The sequence below is a fragment of the Labrus mixtus genome, chromosome 8 (assembly GCF_963584025.1).
Source record: "Labrus mixtus chromosome 8, fLabMix1.1, whole genome shotgun sequence".
NCBI lineage: Eukaryota > Metazoa > Chordata > Actinopteri > Labriformes > Labridae > Labrus > Labrus mixtus.
Genome location: NC_083619.1, coordinates 24766715 through 24790899, shown reverse-complemented (window position 1 = coordinate 24790899; position 24185 = coordinate 24766715). Strand labels below are relative to the sequence as shown.

Here is a 24185-nt window from a genome sequence, read left to right as displayed (position 1 = left end):
CTTGCAGAACAGAATTGGTGAAAGTATTGAACAATTGTTCAATTAAACATTGACTTTTATCTAAAGTGACAGCACTGAGGCAGGGAAATTGCTAAATGCTAAGGCTTTAAGTCGTCAGTGGTTTTAATCTGAGACTCCACCGGAGGGTCCCGGTGTGGGAGCTCTGCCAGGTACTTAAGCGCGGAGCCTATTGAGTGTATATGAGAATGTCATCTGATGGCAGATGTGCAATATGCTTGAATGATTTTGAGCTATATATCTGGCGAGATAGAGAATCCCTGACAGAAATGAAGATAGATTTATTTCTTCCACTTGCATCACTCCTGCAGCTTTTGACATCAGCACTTTCTGAATGTTAGTTTAACAGCTTTAATTGATAATATAGAGACACTCATTGTCTCATAGTGAGGATCTAACATTTGGATCACCTCCAGAGAGCGATTAAAGCCCATCATGCTCCAGAGATACATCTCTGTCAGACTGAAATAATACGTGAATATCTGTGAAATGTGTTCCTCTTGTCAGGTGGGCGAAAGGTGGCGTGCTGCTGGAGGGCGCCAGAGAGAGTGTGTTTGTCACCACGGCCGATCACTCCTTCTTCACCGAGCCCGTCTCCTGTCAAGTGTTCAACGCCGTGGGAAGCACCAACGTCAGCATCCTGGTGGACGTGCACTGTGAGTAGTCTGCAAAAACCCTCCTGAGCTGAGTCAGACTTTCTGTTAATGTTGTGTTCTAGCAGCGAAATGTATCAGTGTTTGTTTTAAGAGCCACACAGCGTTTGTTTAGTTACAGTACTCGTGCGTTGTGAAGAATAAAATGAGCTTTAGTTGGTCAATGCATCAGCTGTTATTCCAGTCGGTCTATTTCACTTTAACAGAGCTTTGGGAAAGCACACCTAATACCACAATATGCACACCTGTCAGTCAACTTAGCCACGCCCCTAAATGTACAAGTGAATGAAAAGCTCATCTGCACTATAAAAAAAACGTAGAGTAAAAAATAAATACCCCCCTATAGTATTTACATATCTTGAAATGAGCATTAGACTGTATTAGTATGGGATTTGATTGGGAATCCTTGGCTTTTGCAGCCAGCCTCTAGTGGACACTTTAGGAACTGTACCGTTTTTTGCACATCTGCATTAGTTTCATTTTTCATCAGTTGAGGTTGCCTCCTGGATAAGACAATGAAAAATCATGTCAGAACAGAATATAGAATCAACAAAGGAGGGGGGGGGGGATGAAACATCTCTCGCCAGAGTTTGAAAAGTTCCACTCGGATAAGTTCCCCTCTAAATTTGGGGCAAAATGTATTTTTAATCGATTTGTGGTGTTCTAGTAGGAAAATAGACTTCTGTCTCCACTTTATCTGTTTTAGGTTTCAATCATTTATTTCTTTCCAACCACAGTTTGTCTCTCTCACTCTTGTCACCTTCAGTTGGCCCGATACTGGTTGTGGAGCCCAGACCGGTCACTGTGGACGTGGACTCTGACGTCACTTTGAACTGCAAGTGGTCCGGCAACCCACCTCTCACCCTCACCTGGACCAAGAAGGGCTCCAACATGGTGAGAAGGAGCCACCCAACCTTTGCCTGACATTTGACCTCAAAGTCACGTGTGAAGTTTTTATTTTACAAACCCATCAAATATTAAAATTCAGAACACACGATATAGGAGGGTAAAATCTCCAATTCCAACCTATATTAATATCTGAGAGCCAGACTGCATAAATGTTTGCTCAGTTTGCAAAGCAGACGATTAGAAGAGAGACTCAGTCTTCATATCTTAAATCTTTAATTCATGGCTAACAAGTGAAGAAAAGCTCCAGGAAAAAAAACTAATGGAGCCTGCTGAGTAAATCAACATGTTTTATGAATTAAATATAGATCTCCCTCCCTCCCTCTCATCCTCCCTCTCATCCTCCCTCTCATCCCCCTCTTTTTTTGAACATCTCTCTGTCTGTCTCTGCTCTCCGTCTCACAGATCTACTCTCCCGCTCTTTATGCATACTTGAACTTGTGTAATGTATTTGTGCAGGTGCTCAGCAACAACAACCAGCTCTATCTGAAGTCAGTGAGCCAGTCGGATGCAGGCCAGTATGTCTGCAAGGCCATTGTTCCCCGCATCGGAGTGGGAGAGACGGAGGTTACACTCACTGTCAACGGTTAGTTACTTCATAATTACTCCACTATCAATGAAAATACTGACTGAAGAAAAAGTGCAATATCTAGAGGAGTTGTATCCACAGCTAAGCTGCTACATGGAAGATGACTTCAAAACTCTACAGACCTCAGTTATGTGTTTGTATAAAACAATCACATGCATGTATCTAAATCTCATGAAGTAGATCATGGCACCCGTCTTGTATTACTGTCAACCTGGCCTGACTCATTCCAACTCGAGCCTGACCCAAACTCAACAAATACTTCTATAAGCCTAAATAGTTCCAAAGACAAAGACTTCCCCAAAGACACCATCAAGTACTTAATAAATCAATGTGATTCGCTCTAACCCAAGGACCAAAACTGAGCACAAATATAAAGTTCTTAAATCTTCGTCCACTGATAAGGTGTCCGACACCAGAAAGAGGGCAGGGACATTCATTGGACCAGCCTTGTGGAATTTAAGGTTCCTGAAGGCGAGATGAGCTAGTGACTGCTCATTCCAAGGCAGACAATAAGTTAGCATTTTATTTCAAAGGGAAGCACTTATAACGTCCTCAAGACTGACTGCACATATTGTCTGTGCTGAGGCGTAAAAAACACCCTTTGGGTTTGCTCTTTTCTGAGTTCTCATGCTGACTTTATACAAACCTGACACAAGACCTTAACCCAAGTCCTTCTATATATTACAGTGGTAGGTTTTGATTTATGGTTTATAATAGAACATTTTTTACCGTCTACATGTATGTGCAAACAGAGATTTGTCGTTGACTAGAAAGTGCAAATGTATGCAGTTTAAAAGATAAGGTGACACATTTAAAACAATGGAACACACTTTGAAACACAACATTATACATAGTGAAAGAGGAATAGAAAAACAGGCATATTTGGAGCTTTATCAAAGAAATTACCAGGTTCTTAAAGTGAATACAAAGGGGTGTTAATTTGAAATATAAACTGGGTTGTGCAGTATGGCTGATTTTAAAGTATCCTCTCTGATTATGATATTTAATGGCAACTGGGACATTTTTTCTTTGCACTAGAAATCATCTGTTAATAGCAGCAGCACAGTCAAATCTTAACAATACAGAAATATATTCAGTTGAGGTTAGGCGTGCTCAAACTATTTCTTAAGCCATCTAATAATGGCTGATTAATCAGTGAGCAAAAGCTGTCGTAGCTCTTGATATATCCTATGTTGTCATGTTGATCAAAGAAGAAGAAAAAGAGATGTTCTTTCTTTAAGTTGACAATTAAGAACATGTGTAAAAAAAAAAGTCGATCTCATTCCCAGATGGCCTGCTTCCTTTGAATGAATTCTACTTTAGCTCTGGACCAATCTAAAAAGGTCTGATTGACGTCTTTTTAAGCTGCTAAACTAGCACCAATGAACACACCTTTCACTTGCTTAATATTGCAAAAATTGTAAGCTTGCATGATGATGTGGAGGACTCAAACTTCACAAAGCTAATCATGTAAAGAATGGTGGTCCGTAGATTCAGTTTTAAAAGGTTAGTGACTTGTTGTTTTGTTAAGTTTAGGGCTTGTGTATTTCTCCAACCCTACGTTATTGGTTGTAATAATTGTCACGTCTTCATGTTGTCTTCAGGCCCTCCAATCATCTCCAGTGATCCAGTCCAGTACGCTGTCAGAGGGGAGAGAGGAGAGATCAAGTGTTACATCGCCAGCACCCCCCCACCTGATAAGATTGTAAGTCCGTTCTTGGAAGTTGTAATCTGCTGCAGAAGTGCTCGACCTTTTTCAGATTGCATCTTTTCCTCAAACAGAATCCTGAGAGCAGCTCCTTGTCCACCCTGAAAACAAAATGATTTTTACTCCCTTTCTATCCAAACGATCGGCCCCCGAGTGGCATGGACCTCCGATTTTGTGACTAGTGTGTGTGAAGGATCTGTTCTCCCTCCGGTGAAAGGCTCAAGAGTGACTCTTCAAAATCAGCTGCTATTGTGTGTTTGGATGACATGACAGAAATACACAAAATGATCCATGAAATGTTGAAGTACAGCAGATAGCAGAAATTGTGGCGGCAGCTTCTGCTGTTACCGTGAGGTAGTTATCTGGGGGGGGGGGCAGCAGTAGCTCAGTCTGTGGGGACTTGGGTTCCCTTCCTGAGCGCAGGCGCCCTTGAGCAAAGCACCGAACCCCTAACTGCTCGGGCGCTCTTTCATGTGCAGCGCCTCACAACGACATTTCCCCATTAATGCATGTTCATGAGACCCTGCTCCATGTGCACATATGTGTGTGTAGCATGTCTCAATAACAGAGTGTAAAAGTAATTTCCCTTAGTGGGATTAATAAAGAATGACTTCTTATTCTCATTAAGCATTAAAGAGCCGTTTCATGTGAGGATAGTCCAGGAGGCTTTTATGTTCTTTGCTTTAAGAAACCTAAAACATGTGTCTTAGCTCAGGCCTTATAAGACAACCGATGAGTCCGGCATACCTCCATATGGCTCCCAACCATTTGGGTCCAGCATACAGTTCCTCCATTTAACTAGATCAGTCAAATCAAACTGACCGAATTGTTGATCTAGCTATCCGTGTTGACAAATTCTGCCACTTAGTGAACTCATTTTCTAGTGTAAAGTGTAAAAACAGACTCAAGTCAGTAATTAATAACCAGGTAGATGTAGGTACTTCTTTTTTATAAGTTTCTCTCTCTATTGTAAGATGTGCAAGATCCCTGCCTTGTTGATCAGTACCTGTCCTTCACAGACAGTTTAAATCAGTGTTTCCAAACGTTCCTTGACTTGTGACCTTTACAACCAAACCTGTGTCTCTCCGCTCTTATTGCTGGCTCTGACAAACGAGTGCTCTGTCTGTGAAAAAAATGTAAATCCATAATCAGAGAGTAATGTTTTTCTCCCCTAAAACTATTTCTGTCAGGTCGCTCTTGAACAAAGCTTTTAAGGTTCTCAGATTGCATCAGTTTTCAACATAAATTGCCATCAGAATAACGGAAAAAGATTCTATAATAAGTCACATATGGTGACTTTAAAAACCACTAACTGTTACTTTTCAACATGAAAGGTTCAGTGCACAATCCATGCCGTCTTGATTTTCGTATAAATTGGACCAACCAGCCGAACTGTTCCAATTCAGTGAACCCTTTCCAAGTGGTGGCCATCTTTTCTTGACAGGGAAGTGTTCACAGAGATTGCCTCAGCAGCAAAGTGTAATGGAATATACTCCTGAATGTGCAGCCGCTGCAGCACTATGCTGTGTTTTCAGTCCTCCTTATCTTTCCCTGCATTACATTAGATACAAAACGACTAGTTTGGTGTGTGTGTGTGATATAAACCTTTGAAAAGAGGGTAATAGCAGAATTCTCATAAATCACAATTATGAGGCGGAAAATGGAAATAAATCCAGTAAGGACATTTGAGTTTGAAGGCTGGAACGAGTGTGAGGGTGAAACAGATTGAAACGAGAGGCAGAGAGATGGAGGGAGGGTAAAATTCTGTACCTTTCAGCGTCAATTATCCAATTGTGCAGCGCCGACATGACAGAAATCAGAGCTTTTAGAAGCTTCAGCCCCCTGCCGCAGTGGCAGAGAGCTCCGAGCGTATAATGTGATATGACATTATAGTCCTGGCTTAATGCAGAGACACAAAGACTTATAAAATATGGAGTATGATGCTGTGTGCCTGTGTGCCTGTGTGTGTGTGTGTGTGTGTGTGTGTGTGTGTGTGTGTGTGTGTGTGTGTGTGTGTGTGTGTGTGTGTGTGTGTGTGTGTAAAAGAGGCAATGAGAGATTGAAAAAGAGAAACAGAAGGTGCCGCAACAAAATTATTTTGAGAAAAAGCAATAAAGACAGCAGGAAGATGAAGATTTTTTTTTCAAGTGGCAGTTTGGATTTTGAAGACGGAGCAGGAAAAAGATTGTTGTAGAGGGGAAATAAACATCAGAGTTGGGCTCTTTCTATTCTCTCCTCATCCACTCTTGGTCACATTCACCTCTTTTTACTTTTTTAAAATCAGGTTAAAAGGAACATTAGCCTGACATATGGCTCTATGTATATTTGATATCGCCACGCTCCATATTTAATATCCTCAAATTGCCACCACAGCGGATTTTAAGTAGAAGAAACCACTTGAGTTTTTATCGCCCTTGTTACACTCTTTGCTGCTCTGTGTGTTCTCTGATATATTTGTGAAATATCTCTTTCTCTGACACGCCTTTAAAAGCTGCTGCAGGAATTGTAATTAGGTGTGAACCCCACCAGCAGTGAAAAAAACAAAAAAAAAGTAGTTACCATGGTGTGAGGATAAAAATAATCAGTTTTTCTTCAAATGTATTTCCTGCACAGACTCGCTTAACCTCTCTTAACAACGACCCATCTGTTTGCTGAACATTTACCTTTGATTATATGTGAGTGTGTGTGTGTATGTGAGTCACTCTGGTTAATACAACAGAAGATAAGATAAAGGGAAATTAGCATTATTGATCCCCGAGGGGAAAGCGAGAGATTGCAGCAGTAAATAGAGGAGTTTGGATAAAAATCACACAAATAAACATATTGAAAGTTGCGTCTTCATACAGGGCTTATATCGCCTTGAAGGATTCGGCCTGCTGTGTTGATTAGCGACAGATTTATAGATTTACTAATGTTTTAGAGTACTGATGTGGCAAGCCTTTGATCTCGACTTAATCCTACACTGACGCAGACTTACTTTTCCATTTTAATGCAATCCTTTAAAGTAGCGGATCACACAGAGGGAGGATTGGAGCAAGTTTTGCATACAGAGTGCTTCCTAACAGTTGATTTATATATGTGTTCATAACTTCATGTTCCACTTCTTACAGAATGTACAACACGTACAAATAGCCAGAAATGAATGTTAAATTATGAAGAATTACAGTGAAATGCATCGAAATAATAGAAGTGTAAATAAAAGACGTCTTCCTGCTGTCTCTTCCAGGCTTAAAATACAAATAAAAAGTATTTAATTGTGTGTTGCACAATCATTGTGTTAGAGCCAAACTTACCATTCAGAAACAAAAGTTGCCCAAAAACAAAATCAAGCAAATCAAGAAGCAGCTCACCAAAAGTGCACACAGCTTTACGGCACTAGTTCACACACCCAAACACCTAGCTGTGGGAGTGTCCCCACCTGGGGGAGGGGTTACTGCCCTTTGTGATGTCACAAAGGGAAAATCTCCAAACGGCCTGTTTGAGCACACATTTTCTGAAAAGTAGAGCAGACTAGTGACACATATTAGCGTTCAAAAACCAAGGTAACGTGTATTCTGAATCATATGTGACCTTTGAGGGAATACCAAACTTTTCATACCTTTAGTTTATAAAAATTTAGATTAAGTAACAAAAAAGGCCCAGGTTTGAGATACTGTGATTTTCATATAAATGTGTTATTCATCCCAATAAGGCTTCAAACAAATTTGAAACACATGAAGGCTAATGATCCCCTCTGAAATGTGTGTTTCAGGTTTGGGCGTGGAAGGAGAACGTGTGGGAGAAGGAGAAGGGCACCCTGATGGAGAGGTACACGGTGGAGCAGAGTAAGCCTCCATCCCAGGGCGGGGCCGTCCTCTCCACCCTCACCATCAACAACGTCATGGAGTCGGACTTCCACTCGCCTTACAACTGCACCGCCTGGAACTCGTTTGGACCCGGCACCATGATCATCACCCTGGAGGAGACAGGTACGGAAATGTGACAAAACAAGCGTGAAATGAAAAAGAAATGTTACCTCCAAAGTGACGTTAACAATTTCGTCATATGTGACTTCACTCTGAAGTGGAAAAAGGTGTTTGTCCCAGGTACTGTAAGGGTTTTTTTAAATGCATGGATGTGATTATGAGAACAGGACTCCAAGATGGTTTCTGTTAACTCCGATGAAAGGTGCACATCCAGAGAAACTTTTTCTGGTTTTATTTGTTGCCCTGCAAATAAAAATTCTTTCCTAGGCTTTGAGAAAGATTAAAGTCAGACGTTTAAGTGTTTTGTATAGTTGAAAATATTAAGACTGACGATTCATGTTGAGCTCTTTGCATATTTTCTGAGTCTCGGGGATATTTCTGTTGCTAGTCATGCTGAACCTGTGGGGGAAACATTGGTAGTTAGGAAGACTCCCCACACAGTTCCCAGACCTCCTAATACAGCCATGATTACTTCTACTAATCCAGAAAAGGTGGCACTGAGGACTCTTACAGGCAGCCTTTAGTCATTGAAGAACAAATGTAAGAAGAATGCCCATGCAAAGAAAGCACGTTTAAATAAAAAAACATTTCTTTGCTTATGGTTTATGATGATACGGACCTACGGGGCTGAAATAAAGTATAAAGTAAAGTTTGCAGTATTCTGAAAGATATGGAATACATTTATCCAGTTTATGGGTACAACACATGGGAGGAGAAGACGAAAAAAAGGTTTAAGAAGATTCTTTAAAGCTACTGTGAGAAACCTTCATTTCGAGACGATTTTGGCGCCCCCCTGTGGACAAAGTAGTACATCTTATTAACTGATATTGTCCTATAAATGTGTAAGTAATGTTTTCTGATAAAACATTGCATCCTGCTTTTAGTCAAATGTATCACTCACCTTTTTTCTTTTCTGTCGAAAATGTAAATCAGTTTTTTTCTGCAGCGACCTCTTAATCTACTCATCTGACACCTACCCGGTGGCAGACATTAATAATAAGTATAGAAATAATCCTTCAACCAGCTTATGGTCTGATTTGCTTTTGTAGCTCATATAGAGGCGCTGGTTTTAATTTCAGCCAGTTTCATAAGCAGTTAAAAACTCCTCCCAGCAGCTTTAAAAATATCTCTGCATCTCTTTTTTTCTTTTTTTTTTACACAAAACACTTTTTTTCTTTGAATAAAAGTTTACATTGAAACTTTCTCACTGTCTCTTTAACGTGTGTGTGTGTGTGTGTGTGTGTGTGTGTGTGTGTGTGTGTGTGTGTGTGTGTGTGTGTGTGTGTGTGTGTGTGTGTGTGTGTGTGTGTGTGTGTGTGTGTGTGTGTGTGTGTGTGTGCTTCATGCTCTCCTCTCCGTTACAAGCTGAAGTACCCTTGAGCAAAGCTGTTTGGCGGTGGCCTCAGCCGGAGGACACACAGGAGAGATAAGAGTGTTATGAGTCCATCCTGGCTGGCTACGCGTTTTATTTTGAGAGCTTGCTGTGTCACATTACATTGAGAAAATGATTTCTTCATGCTCTGTCAGTCTTATCTGCCTCTTATTCTTTCAGCTGTCAGATTTCGCAGGCTTCACAAAATCTACCGAAACATCTCACACAGAGAGAGAGAGAGAGAGAGAGTGTGGATTTGTACCTCCATGTACACTAACAGTGTTTTTATCCCCTGTCTGAGTTGCACGCCTTATCAACATAAGCAGCCCTCAGAGATCCAACATTAAGCTACTGTAGGACACAACAGGATTTACGCTTAAACTGCGCAGGTTTCTGTTACAATGAGGCAGCAGCTGTCCCTCAACCCCCCGACCTTTTTTTTCCCCGCTTGTGTTTGTTTCAGATATTTTTCCGGTGGGAATTATCGCCGGTGGTACGGTGGGCTCCTCAATTCTGCTGCTCATGTTCCTGCCGGCGGTCGCCTTCTTCTTCTACCGCCAACGCAAAGGCAGTGAGTGCACACACTGGTTCCCTAATGTGTGCATTTGTAGGAGCACACACACACACACACACACACACACACACACACACACACACACACACACAGATACGTTTATACCGTATGTGTCTATCAGTCTTCCTTTCTCTCTTTCTTCCACTCTTCCTATCTGTCACTCTCCACGTCTGAAGAAAGGAACACACGCCAGCGTTATAGCTTTTTATTCAAATGAGATTAATGAATATTCATACAACATGGCAAACTGCCGTAAAACGCCCACTGCATGTCGCTCTTTTCAGTCGACTGACATGCAATTGTGTGATGATTTTTCAAAATAAATCGTATTTATGTTCCGCTCCTACACTAGATAAAGCACATACATAACAAAGCGGCGACAACAGCATTTAAGGGTGAATAGTGTTTGAATTATGAATTCCTATATGTTATTTATACAGCCTGAGGCAATCCAATTAGCATTTATGAGCTCAAGCCGCTCTTAAGCAAAACCAGAGAGAGGAAGGGAACATGTGGTGCCTTTAAGTTGTTTAGTTTTTCAGCCGTTTCTTTTGCAAAACACAGAATCGGGAAAGACAATGAAGGTGACTGGCAGAGTTCCCCAGAGGGATTTTCGAGGGATAAGAGTATATTTTTTTCTGCTTTAAAGCTGATAACACACACAACAGAGAAGATATCATGCTGAAATAGAAACTCAAACAAACGTTGTTGTGGCTCCAGATAAGCCGTCTCTCATTTGTCGTACGATTCAACTCCAGACAGCACGAGACTTCAGTCTTTTTCCTTTGAGCTTTCTGCTTTTGGGAGATTGTTGTTTATGTTGACAAATATTGACTTCACTGGTGCTGAGGATAGATCCGCTAAAGCTGGGAGTGTTATCGCTATAGGTTACATGAGGCAGCGTTTAACCCAGAACTAAACCGGTTTTTATGCCCCAAAAGCCTCGTTCGGGGCCGTGATGTGGAAGACTGTGTGACTAATTTAAATGAAACCCTTTTAATGAAATGACATTAAACTTGTTTAATCTCTACCTGTGCATATTTAACCTTGTGCTGCTGCAGCCTTTATGTTAATTTGACAGCACTCAATTCAGACTTGTGTCACATTACAAGGTTAATAAGATTGCTGTCGTGACTTTTATGTTAAAGTGACTCTGGCACTCGTTCAAATATGAGACAAACATATGAATGTGCCTGCACTTTACAGCGCAGTAACAAGGTTTTTTTTTTTTTTAAAGTCATGACAGAAAAAAATGGAATTTGTCTAAGAAGTGCTTGAATATTTGGAAGTCAGCTGTTCAGTGACATAACACAGTGTGTACGGTTTCTGTAAGACAACTTAAAGAATCTTAAAGTGGTTGTCAGTTGAAAAGTAGTATTTGCTCATTGTTGGTATAATGGTGGCTATAAAACAGCTGGCAGACATTGTAAAGACAGATACAAGGAGATTAAGCTGAAGCAAAAACTAACAGAGTCATGTTACCAGACAAATCTGAGCCTCAAATACAGACACAACGCTTAGTCTTTATTGGCAAAAAGGCCATCATACACCGAAGGATCTGTGAAGGATCCAGAAGGATAAAAAAAAACTGCTAAACTAGTACAAAGCCTAGACTGAATACAAAACATGGACGTCGTCCCAGTGACATCACACATTACTTTCTTAAGTGGCATTATGAAGCCCAACGATGGCGGTCCCCATATTGGAAGTGTCGACTCCATCTAACTTCGGCTAATCTAGAAAGCAGGCAAAGAGGTGGAGCAGGTGAAGCAGGTGAAATTATTATCTTGGTTGATGAAACAACATCTAGCTAGCAAATTACAAAGGATGAAAACAACACAAAGCCGACAGTTTGAGGTCAAATACGTGATTTATCTAAAGTGAAACCTGGCCTCCTGGCGAGCAGCTACGACGCCCGCATGTGTTAGTCATATCAGCTACGCCTCTAATTATGCTTACCTCTTAGCCTTAATGGAACAAAACAAAAACGGATGATTTATAAAAACTCATGAACACGCATCCAATTTTTGTGAATAAAGAAATGCGCTATAGAGACCAAAACTGTTTTTCACTCAGATGGTAAACATGTTTGGTTTTTTTTAAAGCTGTAAAAATGGACATTTAAATTTGGGCCTCCAATGGGGATATCTTGATTTGTTGGGAGAAAACCTCAAGTGGATACTTCAGAAAGTACAGTTTTTTCACTTCACATTTGCTTCACTTTTCAACACTTGGTACAAAGACAAACACAGTGTATAATGGGGGGAAAATAAGGGATCTGTGTAGGTGTGCAACAAGCACAGGTGATGATAATCCAAGAGGAAATGTTGGACCAGGAAATGCGCCAAGATTTACTAAAACGTAAGCAAGGTTTTGGGTTGTCAATCTTTCCCTAAAGTTAACAAGCATAAAGGATGATGCAGCTCCCCAGAGCCAGCACAGCAGCTCCAAAAAGCACTACTCACAACAACTCTATAGCTAACCAAAAAAAAAAAAAAAAAACAGCAGCGTATCTTGGCAAACGACACAGTTGGTCGAAAGTCTTTGGGAATTTATGAGCTTTCTTTTCTGAGCCATTATGTTAGTTTCCCATTTACAGGAAAGAGCCAGCGTTGAGTGCAAACACCACAAGTTATTTCAGCACACACAGAAAGTGGAGCTTGTGGCTTGTGAGGAGATATCAGCTGAAAATTGGGAATTAGAAATTGTCTAATACAGTCATAAGATCTGCTACAAAATCTTCTTCATCTTCATAATATCCAGACGTTTTCAAATGTTACCTCTCCCTACCTTTTGAGGCTGCCAGCTCGCCAAATTGATGAAACTAATATCAATAACAGAAATGAGAGATAATTCACAGTTTTAAGGCAGCACTAGACACAGAAAAATGTTGCTTTTGTTGTTTTGATTGCCTCTTTAACAAGGCTGAGAAATAAATCAATCATTTATCCTGACATGGACGTACAGCATGACCTGAGGTTGTTGTTTCTCTTCCAGGCCGGCGGGGTGTCACCCTCGGTAAACCAGACATCAAGGTGGAGACGGTCAACAAAGAGACCCACAGCCTGGAGGAGGAGGCAGCCGATGTCTCCACGGCAACCCGGATGGTCAAGGCCATGTACTCCGTGAGTAGACGCCCACATCTGAGTCACCTGGGGGCCGAGGAGAGGAGGCGTATGGGTCAATGGCCTTGAATATACAGACACTGACACAAAGGCCAAGTAACATGGCAGGAGAGACACACACACACATTTTCACTATTCAAAGTTCATGCACACTCGATGAAGTAGAAACACATGTACGGAGCCTGGTGGCAAACATACAAACACATTAAAAAATACACACATAGATACACCATTAGGAATGGTCAAGTTTAAACAACCTGCAAAAAGAAGACTCTCACTCTTTGCACATTAATGTCCATGAATGCACTCGTACTCACAAAGAGAAGAGACAGAGACACACACACACACACTTCCTTAAATAAAGGAAAAGATCCAACTCTGGCAGTCGTGGGAAAATCCAGCAACGCGGTTCCAAAAGCTCGGACTCAGGCCGCGTTTCCAACGACTAATCGTTTTTCGTCTTCCTCTCTCTTGGGATGAGAAACCTGAAACTCTGTTTTCCTCTCCCCTCTCTCTCTTCCTTCTCCTTTCCTTTTCTCGCCCTCCCTCTTTCCGTGTGTGTGTTTCGTTGTTTGATGGTTTAGTTTCTGCCCTCTGTTTCCCTCTCTCCCTCCACTCAGCCGTTCAAAGACGACATGGACCTGAAGCAGGACATCCGGAGCGAGGGGGACACCCGGGAGGAGTACGAGCTCAAGGTGAGAAGCTGGTTGCTGACGTCGTCGAGGTTCTTTTTTTTTTTTGTAGCATCTTGAACTGTATATCATGCATGATGCACAATCATAACATATTTCATGAACTCGTGGTCTTATCCATCATTAAGTGTCAGTTCCTTGATTATCCTCAGCTTCACTATGTACACTGAAGTTAAGGGCTTTTTAAATGTTAAAAAAAAGGATGTTTGTGATTCTTCAAGCTTCAGTTCCAGGATTCTGCTTGGCCAGGTTGATCAAGATCTCTTAGCCCCGGAGTGGAGTTAGAATCTCTGCATAATCACAAATCCCTGTGCGCTAATTGAAGTTTAATTACAAAGCATGTAGAGTATTAAAAAGTGACCTAGTCTGATACTGAAGGGCAGTAAACTTTTATTCTTCCTAATGGACAGCAGGGGGCGTTAGATAAATAAATCCAACCAGATGGAAAAAATCCAACAACTTTACATTTGATAAATACCTCAGTTAACATTTTCCTTATGAGTCTATGATCCCGATTGCTAATTTTGAGTCTTTTTAAATACAGCTTGAATTTGATTTTCTTAAAAAATTCTCGATTTAGTAATATATACCAAACAGCTTTTTGCTGAGTTTGCGTCAGGCTACCTGTGATTGTCACTACCAGGACAGAGACTTAACAATGTGAATAAAAAAGGGTGCTTTAGCTCGGTTGGTGGAGCGGGTGCCCGATATGCAGACACTGCAGTCCTCGTCTCACTGGTCTCAGGTTCGACTCCTGATCCTAACGCTGTTCGCTACACGTCAACCGCCCGTTCTCTCTCAACACTTTCATGTCTTTCTTCAGCTGTCCTATCAAATGAAGGCAGAAAAGCCCCCCCTAGAAAATCTGAAACAAAGCAAAGTTGTCTTTATATGGACAATAAAGTTTAGAAGAAAAAAAAACAAGATGGGGACGGCCAAAATGCCGAACACCAGGCTTCAACTTTGAGTTCATAAATCAATGGGAGTAGTTACTGCAGCTACATCCCCGAGTTATACGGTCTATGCTCAAGAGTTGGCTGTTGCCCAGGTAAGCTTCCTGTCAGATAGAAACTAAGCTATATTTATCTTGAAGGTCTCTCATTATGTATCATGTTCAAACACATACTGTGAGCCACATAAACCATATAGCATGAACAGCAGCACGCCACCAACTGCACCGACATCACCACCCATATCAGCCTGCAATGTGACCGACGACATCATGTATTTACTTTTTAAGAAGTACGCAGGTAGAAGCAGGTAGGAGCTGAAGCCTCGTAGCTCCAAGAGTGGTAAAAGCAATTTGGGTCCAAAAAAATCAAGCTAAGAACCAAATGTAAAAGAGCTTCCCTTGCACAAACTAGCTATCTTCATCCCAATGTTGGTGCTACTCTTGCACTTTGCAAATAGGATTCAAGGACTCATTTTTTCACCTCTGCTCACAGGATCCAACCAATGGCTACTACAACGTCCGAGCCACCACCCACGAGGAGGCGCGCCCCCAGTCCCGTGCCATCCACTACCAGGGAGAGTTCCGCTCCCCTAACCCCAACAACCGACCAGACGGTGCCACCTCCAGCGGACCTCCGGCTGCCGCCGCCGGTGCTGTTCCCCCCAGCGGCGTGCCAGGCTCAAGAGCAGGCTGCTATGACCCCCGCCCGCCTTCCAGGATGTCCCACGCCACCTACGCCCAGTTCAACACCTTCACCAGGGTGGCGCAGAGCCAGCAAGCTCCTCCCAATCCAGCGCTTCAGTCGCCTGGAGATTACCCTGGAGACTGCGGCTTGCTGGACAGCAACGCCCAGCTGGCGTATGACAACTATGGATACCCCTCCCAGTACCCCAGCTACCGCATGGGCTTTGCTCCTCCACCCATAGAGGAAGGACCAGCCTATGAAATGTATCCAACAGGTCAAGGGACCGGGCCAGGACCCGGACCAGGGCCAGGGCCGGGTCCAGGGCCCGGACAACAAAGTCCTGAAGCAGGACTAGGGCAGTATGGAACCGCCACTCGTTTCTCTTACTCGTCTCCACCCTCTGACTATTCCCAAAGACACACACAGCGGATGCAGACTCATGTTTGAGCAACACAGACAGCAGTACTTAAAAAAAACCATTAAACAAACCTTAATATGAAAACAAATTAATCATACTTTTTTTTGTTTCCATAGCATCAAGTGCATGGGATTCGGTTCAATTTCTGAACCAACAAAAACACCTCAACAACGCACAGCAGTTAGCAGCATCACCTACAAAACAGTTAGCAGCAATACATGCGACACATGCAAAGTGACATTCACACACAACAGACCTTCTGCTGCGTGCAGCGTTTATGCTCCATGAAAAAGCAACAGCGAGAGCCACAATCATAAGAGACAAAAGGAGAAGAAGAGCACTTTGAGGACAGGAAGAGGAAGAAGAAGAAGAAGAAGAAGAAGAGGGCCAGGAGCTGACAGAGGAGCCTTTTTTTCTTCTTACTCCTGGATCATCACCCTGCATCACATCTTCCTCCCAAACCCATCTCTGTAAATAAGTGCAAATGGAGATTAGGGTCATTTTGGATTTCCTTGTACAAACCTAAACAGTGCGATGCAGTACAGTGACCTACAGCAAACCTTCCAGTAATCCAACACGTTCTGACTCTTAACATACTGCAAAAACACACACTCATACACACAGATCTTAAAAGACTTATTTGTTTCTATGTATTGCAGCAACAGGGCAGCTCAGACAAAAAAAAATATCTGGCACTTTTTGATCCTTTTCCCTCACTTAAACCTGCCCAATGCTTACAAGATCTACCTTGAATGAAGTGGGACAGAGTTTCCTAAAGGGGTGTAAGTAAGTGACCGGAGTGCCAATGCTTATGTGCCAACACACAAACTATTAATGTGTGTCTTCTTTTTTGTAAAATTCAACGATGAGAGGCTGTGGACAAAGAGGTTTTGTACATGCCACCATCTGAGAGGAAAGAAAAGAAGCGGTAGCAAGCGTCTCTATGAGCTCATCGTCCACTTCATCTCTCATTTTGTATCATCATGACGCATTCCTAAACTTAACATTTCACTCAAGGTCATTGCTGTGTGTATACGGTTTTTGTGAAACGAGGTGTTACGGGAGTGCTTTCTCATTTAGCTAAATTCTGCAATTTGTACAAAAAGATACCTCCCCTACCCTCAAGTGTCATTTGTTTCTCTCACTTGCACAGTAGAATAGATTTTTTTTCCATATTTATACGGAAATGTATGAAAAAAAAATGGCATTCAGAAACATTTTATAGTATTTTTATAAGGAGTTGTGGACCAAAGGTTCAGCATTTTGGGTGAAACTCACTTTTTAATGTGTACGTGGAGACGCGATCGTTAACTGGAAACCTTTTGAGTTTCTCTAAAAAAAACGATGGATGGTGTTTTTCAAGTGGATGATGTGTAGACTAAAATTAGAACATTTTGAAGAGCTTCTTTCCAAAAATGATGAATATCTACCAATCAGTTTGATGGATATCTCTTTTTGGCTTGAAAACCTTTCTTTGACTTCCGGTCTTCTGACTGGACTGCCTTTTACAAACGTCGACGACATTCAAAATGATGGATGGAGATCAAGCAGCTGCTCGCTTTGAGCCGTGCTGAGAACTTTGTAAGCAACGAGAAGGTTCAAATGTTGTCTAACATATCAAAATGAAGGTACAGATGGTTCAATCTAGCTCATATGGTACTTTGTACATTTATATGTAAGTATGCTGGTTTGTTCAGTGCAACAGAAAATTTGGTGGCATTTCTCGTCGGAGATTTTTCCTTTCAATTGTGTCCGCTTTGGTACGTGTGATTCGCCTGTAACAGCATGGGTTCATAAATATCAGCCTTTAAAATGTTGCTTCTCTACTCTGATTTCTAATGATGCAGCTTCTGTAAAAGCTCCCATTTTAATGAATCTCCATCACCCCATTGTTAAGCCTGGGCTTTAGACGTTCCATTGGACTGAGACGTTACAGACGTGGACTTGTGGTTGAAATTGAAAATGCCGTTGATGTCAAAACCCAAACACTGTGTAAGAATTTACCTCCAAGTTGATTCACATAGAATTCTGATTAAATTGGGTATTCGTCAAAATTCAGGGTTGGGTTACAGACCGCCACTGTTTGATAGCTTTTAATTGTGGTTGTATTGAAAAGTGGGTTGACATTCAAACCCAACGTTGGCTTGTCAGAAACAAACAACCCTGATGTAGGTTCCTTTTCTTTCTTTTTTTCAAAATTGAACTGCCAAATTGGTCAAAACCAAAATGTTTGGTTGACAATCAATCCTCAGCATTGGACAGACATTGACTTGTGGTTGGATGAAATGATCGTGTTCATGCCAAATCCCGATGTTGTCTTGACATTAACCAGAAAGAATGGCCGACATTTTATTTCGTTCAGATTTGAAAATTTGATATTTACTAAAATCCAACTCCCAACATTGGACAGACCTAAAAGTGTGTTGATCCCACCATTGGCTTGCCATCACCCTCCTTTGTTACCGTGTGTAGAATTTTTAGTCCAAATGTTGATGAATATAAGTTCAAACTAAGCAATAGGTGATCATTTACCTCAAACATTAGACAGACATTGAATTGTGGTTGGAAATGAAAATCAGGCTGACGCTTGACATAGTAATTACCAACATTTTATAAATGTGGAATTTTGTTTCCAGTTTTACAAACGTTTGTAAAAACTCTTAACAATGTGTAGATGAGGAGATACGACATTTGAAAGATACAGTAAGAAATGGTTGGAAGTTGAATCCGCATGAAGAGCCAACATTTGCTTGACATCTATAACCAACTCTGACAGACTATGAGCTTGCTTGAAAATTAAAAATCAAATATCCATCAAAACCCAACGTGTGCTTGACATCAACCTCTTACAACGCAGTTCAGCAAAGCTGTTTGATCCATTAAATCAAATATCCTTTTCTGGCCTGAGACTTAAATCCTGTATCGTGTTTTAAGCTAAAAAGGCTTTTAGTTCTTTTTTTTATTTTTAAACGTACAGAAAAGTTCCTAACTATTGATGAAACCATTGACCTGGCATTTGTTTTTGGACAGTTGCACAGAAATGCGAACCTTAAATATCTCCAATTTGCATTCGCCTTTGAAGAAAATGTTCAAGCTGCTGCGAAAGATCATCATTAAGGAAGCAAACATGAGTAAAAGAAACTACGTTTTGGCCAGATTTTGTGGGAGAATTCTCTGGATGCTTGTCTCTATAAGACATCATTTGACTTCTGCCAATATCTGGAAATGTTGTTGTGTGGTGTCAGCGCATCACTGATAGCATTTGTCTTAAAAAACCTACTCACAGGAAAAACAGTTGATACTGTATCGTCTGCCATAAAGTTCCAGTCATGTTGGCACACGAGCTGTCTTCAAATTACCATTGGACTCCATCATGAGTTGATTACCATTAGCAGCTTAAAATGATGAGGTTGCAACACAGAAACAACTGTTTTTCGTTTTAAGGGACGTTAAATGATGTATCATTGAAACTTGTTTTGGCAGTTACCAGAAATTGCTTCCACATTTTATTCCAACTGTTTCTTCAGGGCAAGTATGCTTTATCGGATTGTCAAAGTGGGACTTAAGGCACCACAGAGCCCCCCCACTTCTCTTTCCACCACACATTTTAAAGCAGTTTAAATTACATCAAGTGACACCGTGCTTCATAAAGAGACCAGAGGCTGCGAAGTGAAGCCAGAAATCTCAACAACTTTACTATTTAATCATTGAGTCTTTATATTTATCAGCCACCCTATCAACCCCTCACAGATACAGTATATTATGGTAATCTTCTGCTATGGGGCTGTAAAACCTGTATTTATTGCCCCTATTTTGAATAAACACTCTCAGAAAGGAAACCAGAGCCACGCCACTCCTGATTAGAATATCAGATGAAGCCTCGTAGCTCCAAGGTCACTATATATATATAAAGCATTTCAGTAGTTATGGAGAGAAGAACGGCAGATGGAGCGCCCTTTTAAATTTATATGGTTATCACAGCCTCAGTACTGCATACTATTACCTCTTTACAACCTTTTTACAGAGTTGTAGCCGTGCAGTATTTTGCATCCGACTTGAAATGTCATCTTGACCTTGTGTAGAATGAGAAAATGTGACACTGATGAGGTACTGAGGCCAACAAAAAAACACATCCATGCCATCCAGGTACTTCGTCACTGTTGCGTCAGTATTTACATTGTGACAGTCAGGACGTGTAATTATATTTAGAACGCCATAAATGCCAATAATGCAAAACAGATGTCAAGATTTGGTTCAGAAATGGGGAAAAAGTAGAAAGATTTGAAGGGGAATCTGGAATCATTTTTACTCCATCGGATTGTTTCACATCCTTTTCATTCTCTCATATTAACCACCGCCTGTACCAGGTCGACTTCATTTAAAGGCATCACATCATGGAAAACCTCTCAGTATTTTGTTTATTATAATTTTATTATAAGATGAAAACATGGAGAAAGTATAACAGCTGTGTGTATGTTGAGGGGGGGGTCTTTTTTTTTTTTTTTACAGAATATATAGTTACATGAGGTCATAACATCAGCCTCTGTGTTGTTTTATGTCAATTTTCTTATATAAAGATATTATTTCAATGAATTATTTTATGTTTGTATCACAGGTGGAGGAAATGACTTCAGTTAGAAGTGTTTCAGATTTTATATGGTGTGTTTCATTTGATTAATCAGAGCTGCTTGAAAAAATATACATGTGTTTCTGTGGCATACACGACTCCTCAGCCAGGCCACAAATAGTCAAAAACTCTGTCTCAACTAGGCCAAACCAGGCTAGAAGCAGGCCAGACACTGCCGCACACTGCTCTGTTCCATGCTGTGCTGTGCCGTGCCATCCCGGCCAACACTGACTCAAGTGGCTCGATGTCCATTTTTACCTTTTGCAGTGTTCAGTGAGTGCCAAAAGACTGTGCGGGGGGAAAAAAAAAAACTTAACTGAGCAGACAAACTAAATGCAGCAGCCGTTTGTGTTAATGGGGTTTATGTGGCTGTATGCTTGAGGGTGATACTGTGTGTTAGTGTGCCCGAGTGTGCGTGTGCTATACCTGCTTCTGTCTCACATACTGTATGTGCTGTGGACATGCATGTGTGTGTTTACATGTGTGTTTGCAGCCTGTGACACCAGTTTTATTCATACCATCAGAAATGTGTTGAGACTGCTGACTGTAGAGATTAGGGGTTTGACTGATCGGGAAATGTTGATTAGATCAGAGTTTTGTTTGGTGTCGTCTGCTGGTATGATGGAGTTTCCTCCTGACCACAGCTACATAGTCTTCAATAGGGATGCATCAGGTCAACATCGGTATCGACCAATATTGGTCTTGTTGACAGACATCGGCACATTTGTGCATAATGTGGCATGAGCCGATGTTTATTTGTTGTGCCAAATCAATTAAAAGCTGCCATCTAGTCAACCGAACTACTGATGCAGAGAAGAGTTTTTTCATTGGATAGATGAAGTCACCAGTTGAACAAACTCTGACATTGGTATCGGCTAAATGACATCAAAATGGTACCATTGTAACCATGTGTCCTACTTTCAATTAAATACCCTCGACATTTATCTTTTCAGTGTTAGTTGCAGAGCCAATCTGTAATATACAGTGACTCGTATATCGCTAGAGCTTATTAAGAACTAGACAAAAACACATCACGGCTTTGTGGTTATAGGATTGAGGATAGTTGCATCATCATTCTGTGCTGGCTTTAGCCAACAAGAGGAATCACAATGTCTCTGAAATCAAAGACAAACAGTGTGGAATAAATCAGTGCAGCTTAATGATTTCTTTTATTTCACCTTTTTGGAAATCGCTGTTACATTAGCGTATTTCCTCAATCATTGGAGAGCGTTTTTTTATTCCTTCTAGCAGCTGATAGTATACTGCTGTGCAACTTACAAGGACACAAACTAAACAAAATAACCCAGACTCAGAAACAAAGATTAGCCAAAATAACCTCGATCTCACTGGACGATGAAGTGGATAATTAGGCTTTTGAGCAGACACACAGTCTTTTCTTGGCAGCCTCTTTGGTGCCCCTAGTGGATAAATATGCTACTTTGTACCATAAACTGTATATAAAGATGGATAGTGTGCCTCCATGTCCTCCAATTGAACCAAAGTGAAGCTAAAACATCCCCGCAATGGACTCTGACATATTGCACATTTGAAGCTTGAGTCTGCAGTGTAGGGATCAGCTAGATGGGCTACTGTGTTAAATCCTGCCATGCATTCGTCCACTGAGCTGTCAATCATGGCACTTTGCCCCCTTTTTAAAAGCATCAAATAACTTATTTTAGCCCGAATGTTCGACTGTCTGAGTTTAGTTTTAATAAGAAATATAAAAAAGTAACTACAAAGACAGAAACTAAGTTTTACAGAAATGAGTTGGACCTTTGTCACATCTGTTAACATGGAGGAGGCGGAGCTTATGACTTATTCTGCAGCCAGTCAGTAGGGGGAGCTCCAAATGTTTTGGCTTCACTTTCAGGGAGCTACTGTGCCGTCTATCTTTTTATACAGTCTGTGTTTAGTATGTTAATGCACTTGAGGTTACCGCCACTTAACACAAATCAACCAGGATTTAAACGAATTGTGGATTATCACTTTAAGATGCCTTAAGGAGCCTCAAACCATAACGCAAATTTGTCTAGATTTTAATGTCAAGTGGATCTTTAAGAAAGCAGGAATCAATCTATATTTACTTTTTTTTTTTTTAAACTGAAAGATAGTGAATATTTTCAACAAAGAAACCATATCAGTCAAACCCCAATACAAAGCAGGACAGCTGGTAAGACAGAGTGAAGGAGACATTGTGTGGCCTTAGGGTACAAGGAAGGAGACAAGTTTGTCCTCTCACTCCTCCTCCAGCTGCTGAGGCTGTCTGCTCGCTGAAACAGCTGCACGAGTGGACAGGATGAATTGTTATTCGGCTCTGTGTCATTTAGCATATGCAGACACTGATAAATACAACGAGGGAGATTCCATACATCTCTTGAGAGAGTCTGAAGTGAAGGTGTGCATGCAGGTGAGAGAGGGACAGTGTGGGTGTTCAGATATCCTCCATACTTCTTTATTTTTGAACCACAGTGTGTATTCTGTTCATATTGGTTGTGTGCTTCATTTTATCCCTTTTAATCAAGAAAAAAAAACCTGTACAAAACATACAAGATATTATCAAAATGTTGCTTTATTTTCATGTTACTGTTTGGATTCTGTTTCTTTTTTCTTTTTCTTTCAAAATGTATGTAATTATTTTTTCACAGTATTACAAAAAAAAATAAAAGAAGACACGGCTTTCATAAGAACAGCAGCAGAGACTTCTTTATTTTCTTTGAAACCCGTCTGTGGAGAAACTGTTGTGTTAAAGTACATTTTGTATTTTTTTTCTGAAAGTGCTGCTCTAAGTTTGAACTACTTTTACATCCCGAGGCGTAACAAGAAAGGACACCTCCAAAGTCGGAGTGTAATGTTTACAGCGTATCCACAATGGCGACGGGAGAAGCAACAGACTGTTCTTTCTTCACCTCATCTCATCAGTCCTCCTCTCCACTCACTATCCTGATGTCTGTTCTTTTCTTCCTTTAACTTCTTCTTTTCTTTACTTCTTAGGCACCTCCTCTTTTTCTTCTCATCATCCTCCCTTCCCATCGTCACCTTCTTTCCTTAGTCATCTTTTCTTTGTCTTCTTCATCTTTTTACCAATTTTCCTCCTCTCCTTTTCTTCTCTAACATTTCCTCTTATCTCTTCTCTTTCAGTCTCATCATGTCTTTAATCCTCTCTTTTCTTTGGTCTTCCCTTCATCCTCCAATTTCATTCTTTCCTCTCCTCTTTCTTCATGTCCTCACTTCATTGATCTCTTCTGCCTCCACTTCTTACTCCTCATTTCATCTCACCTCTTTTCAGTTTTCACATCTTTTCTTCCTCTTCCTCTTCATCTCCTATTTCTTTTCTTATTTTACATCTTCTCCTACTACCTCAATACACAACTTCCCATCCACCTCCTCTGATGTTTCTTCGTCTACTCTGCTCTTTCTTCTCTTCTCCTTTCATCTCTCCTGCTTCCATTTCTCTCCTTTTCCCTCGCTCCATCTTTTCTTTTTTCTAAAGTTCACTCCAGGTTTTATCCTCTTTTTCTCCCCTTTTTAACCTCATGTCCCCCTCTTCAGGTTTTGCTGTACCTCTTGTCCACCTAATTTGCCACTCTTCCTCTTCCCCTCTCATTTCATTCCCTCTCGTCTCTCAAATCTTCCTGTTTGTCACCTTTTTATTCGTCTTCAAATCTCACTTCTCACACTTTTCACCCCTCTGCAACCTCTTTTCTCGCCCAGCTTCGTCTCTTTATGTCTCTACGCTCCTCTTCTTTTACATTTCTCTCCTCAGTCTTCCCCTCCTGTCCTCTAAATGACAGGAAAAATGAGGCTGCGGAGGAAAAAGCGAGAAGAAAGAACAGATATGGCAGGAGAAAAGGAGACAAGGACAGGAGAAAGACAGGAAGCATTAGCCCCCCTCTCTCCCTCC

General features: G+C 41.1%; 2 protein-coding genes across 2 annotated transcripts in view; one reads left to right on the top strand and one right to left on the bottom strand.

The window, feature by feature from the left end:
- kirrel1b (kirre like nephrin family adhesion molecule 1b) overlaps window positions 1–22976 on the top strand; it is a 100831-nt gene extending 77855 nt beyond the window's left edge. Inside the window, exons 7-15 of the mRNA XM_061045359.1 lie at window positions 526–674; window positions 1438–1565; window positions 2037–2163; window positions 3771–3871; window positions 7626–7842; window positions 9675–9782; window positions 12783–12910; window positions 13531–13605; window positions 15048–22976. Of these exons, the coding sequence (XP_060901342.1) occupies window positions 526–674; window positions 1438–1565; window positions 2037–2163; window positions 3771–3871; window positions 7626–7842; window positions 9675–9782; window positions 12783–12910; window positions 13531–13605; window positions 15048–15686 (1672 nt within the window). The 3' untranslated portion in view covers window positions 15687–22976. The remainder of the gene's footprint in view (window positions 1–525; window positions 675–1437; window positions 1566–2036; window positions 2164–3770; window positions 3872–7625; window positions 7843–9674; window positions 9783–12782; window positions 12911–13530; window positions 13606–15047) is intronic.
- Window positions 1–24185, bottom strand: part of LOC132979516 (uncharacterized) — a 358936-nt gene that overhangs the window by 297461 nt on the left and 37290 nt on the right. The window lies entirely within an intron of this gene.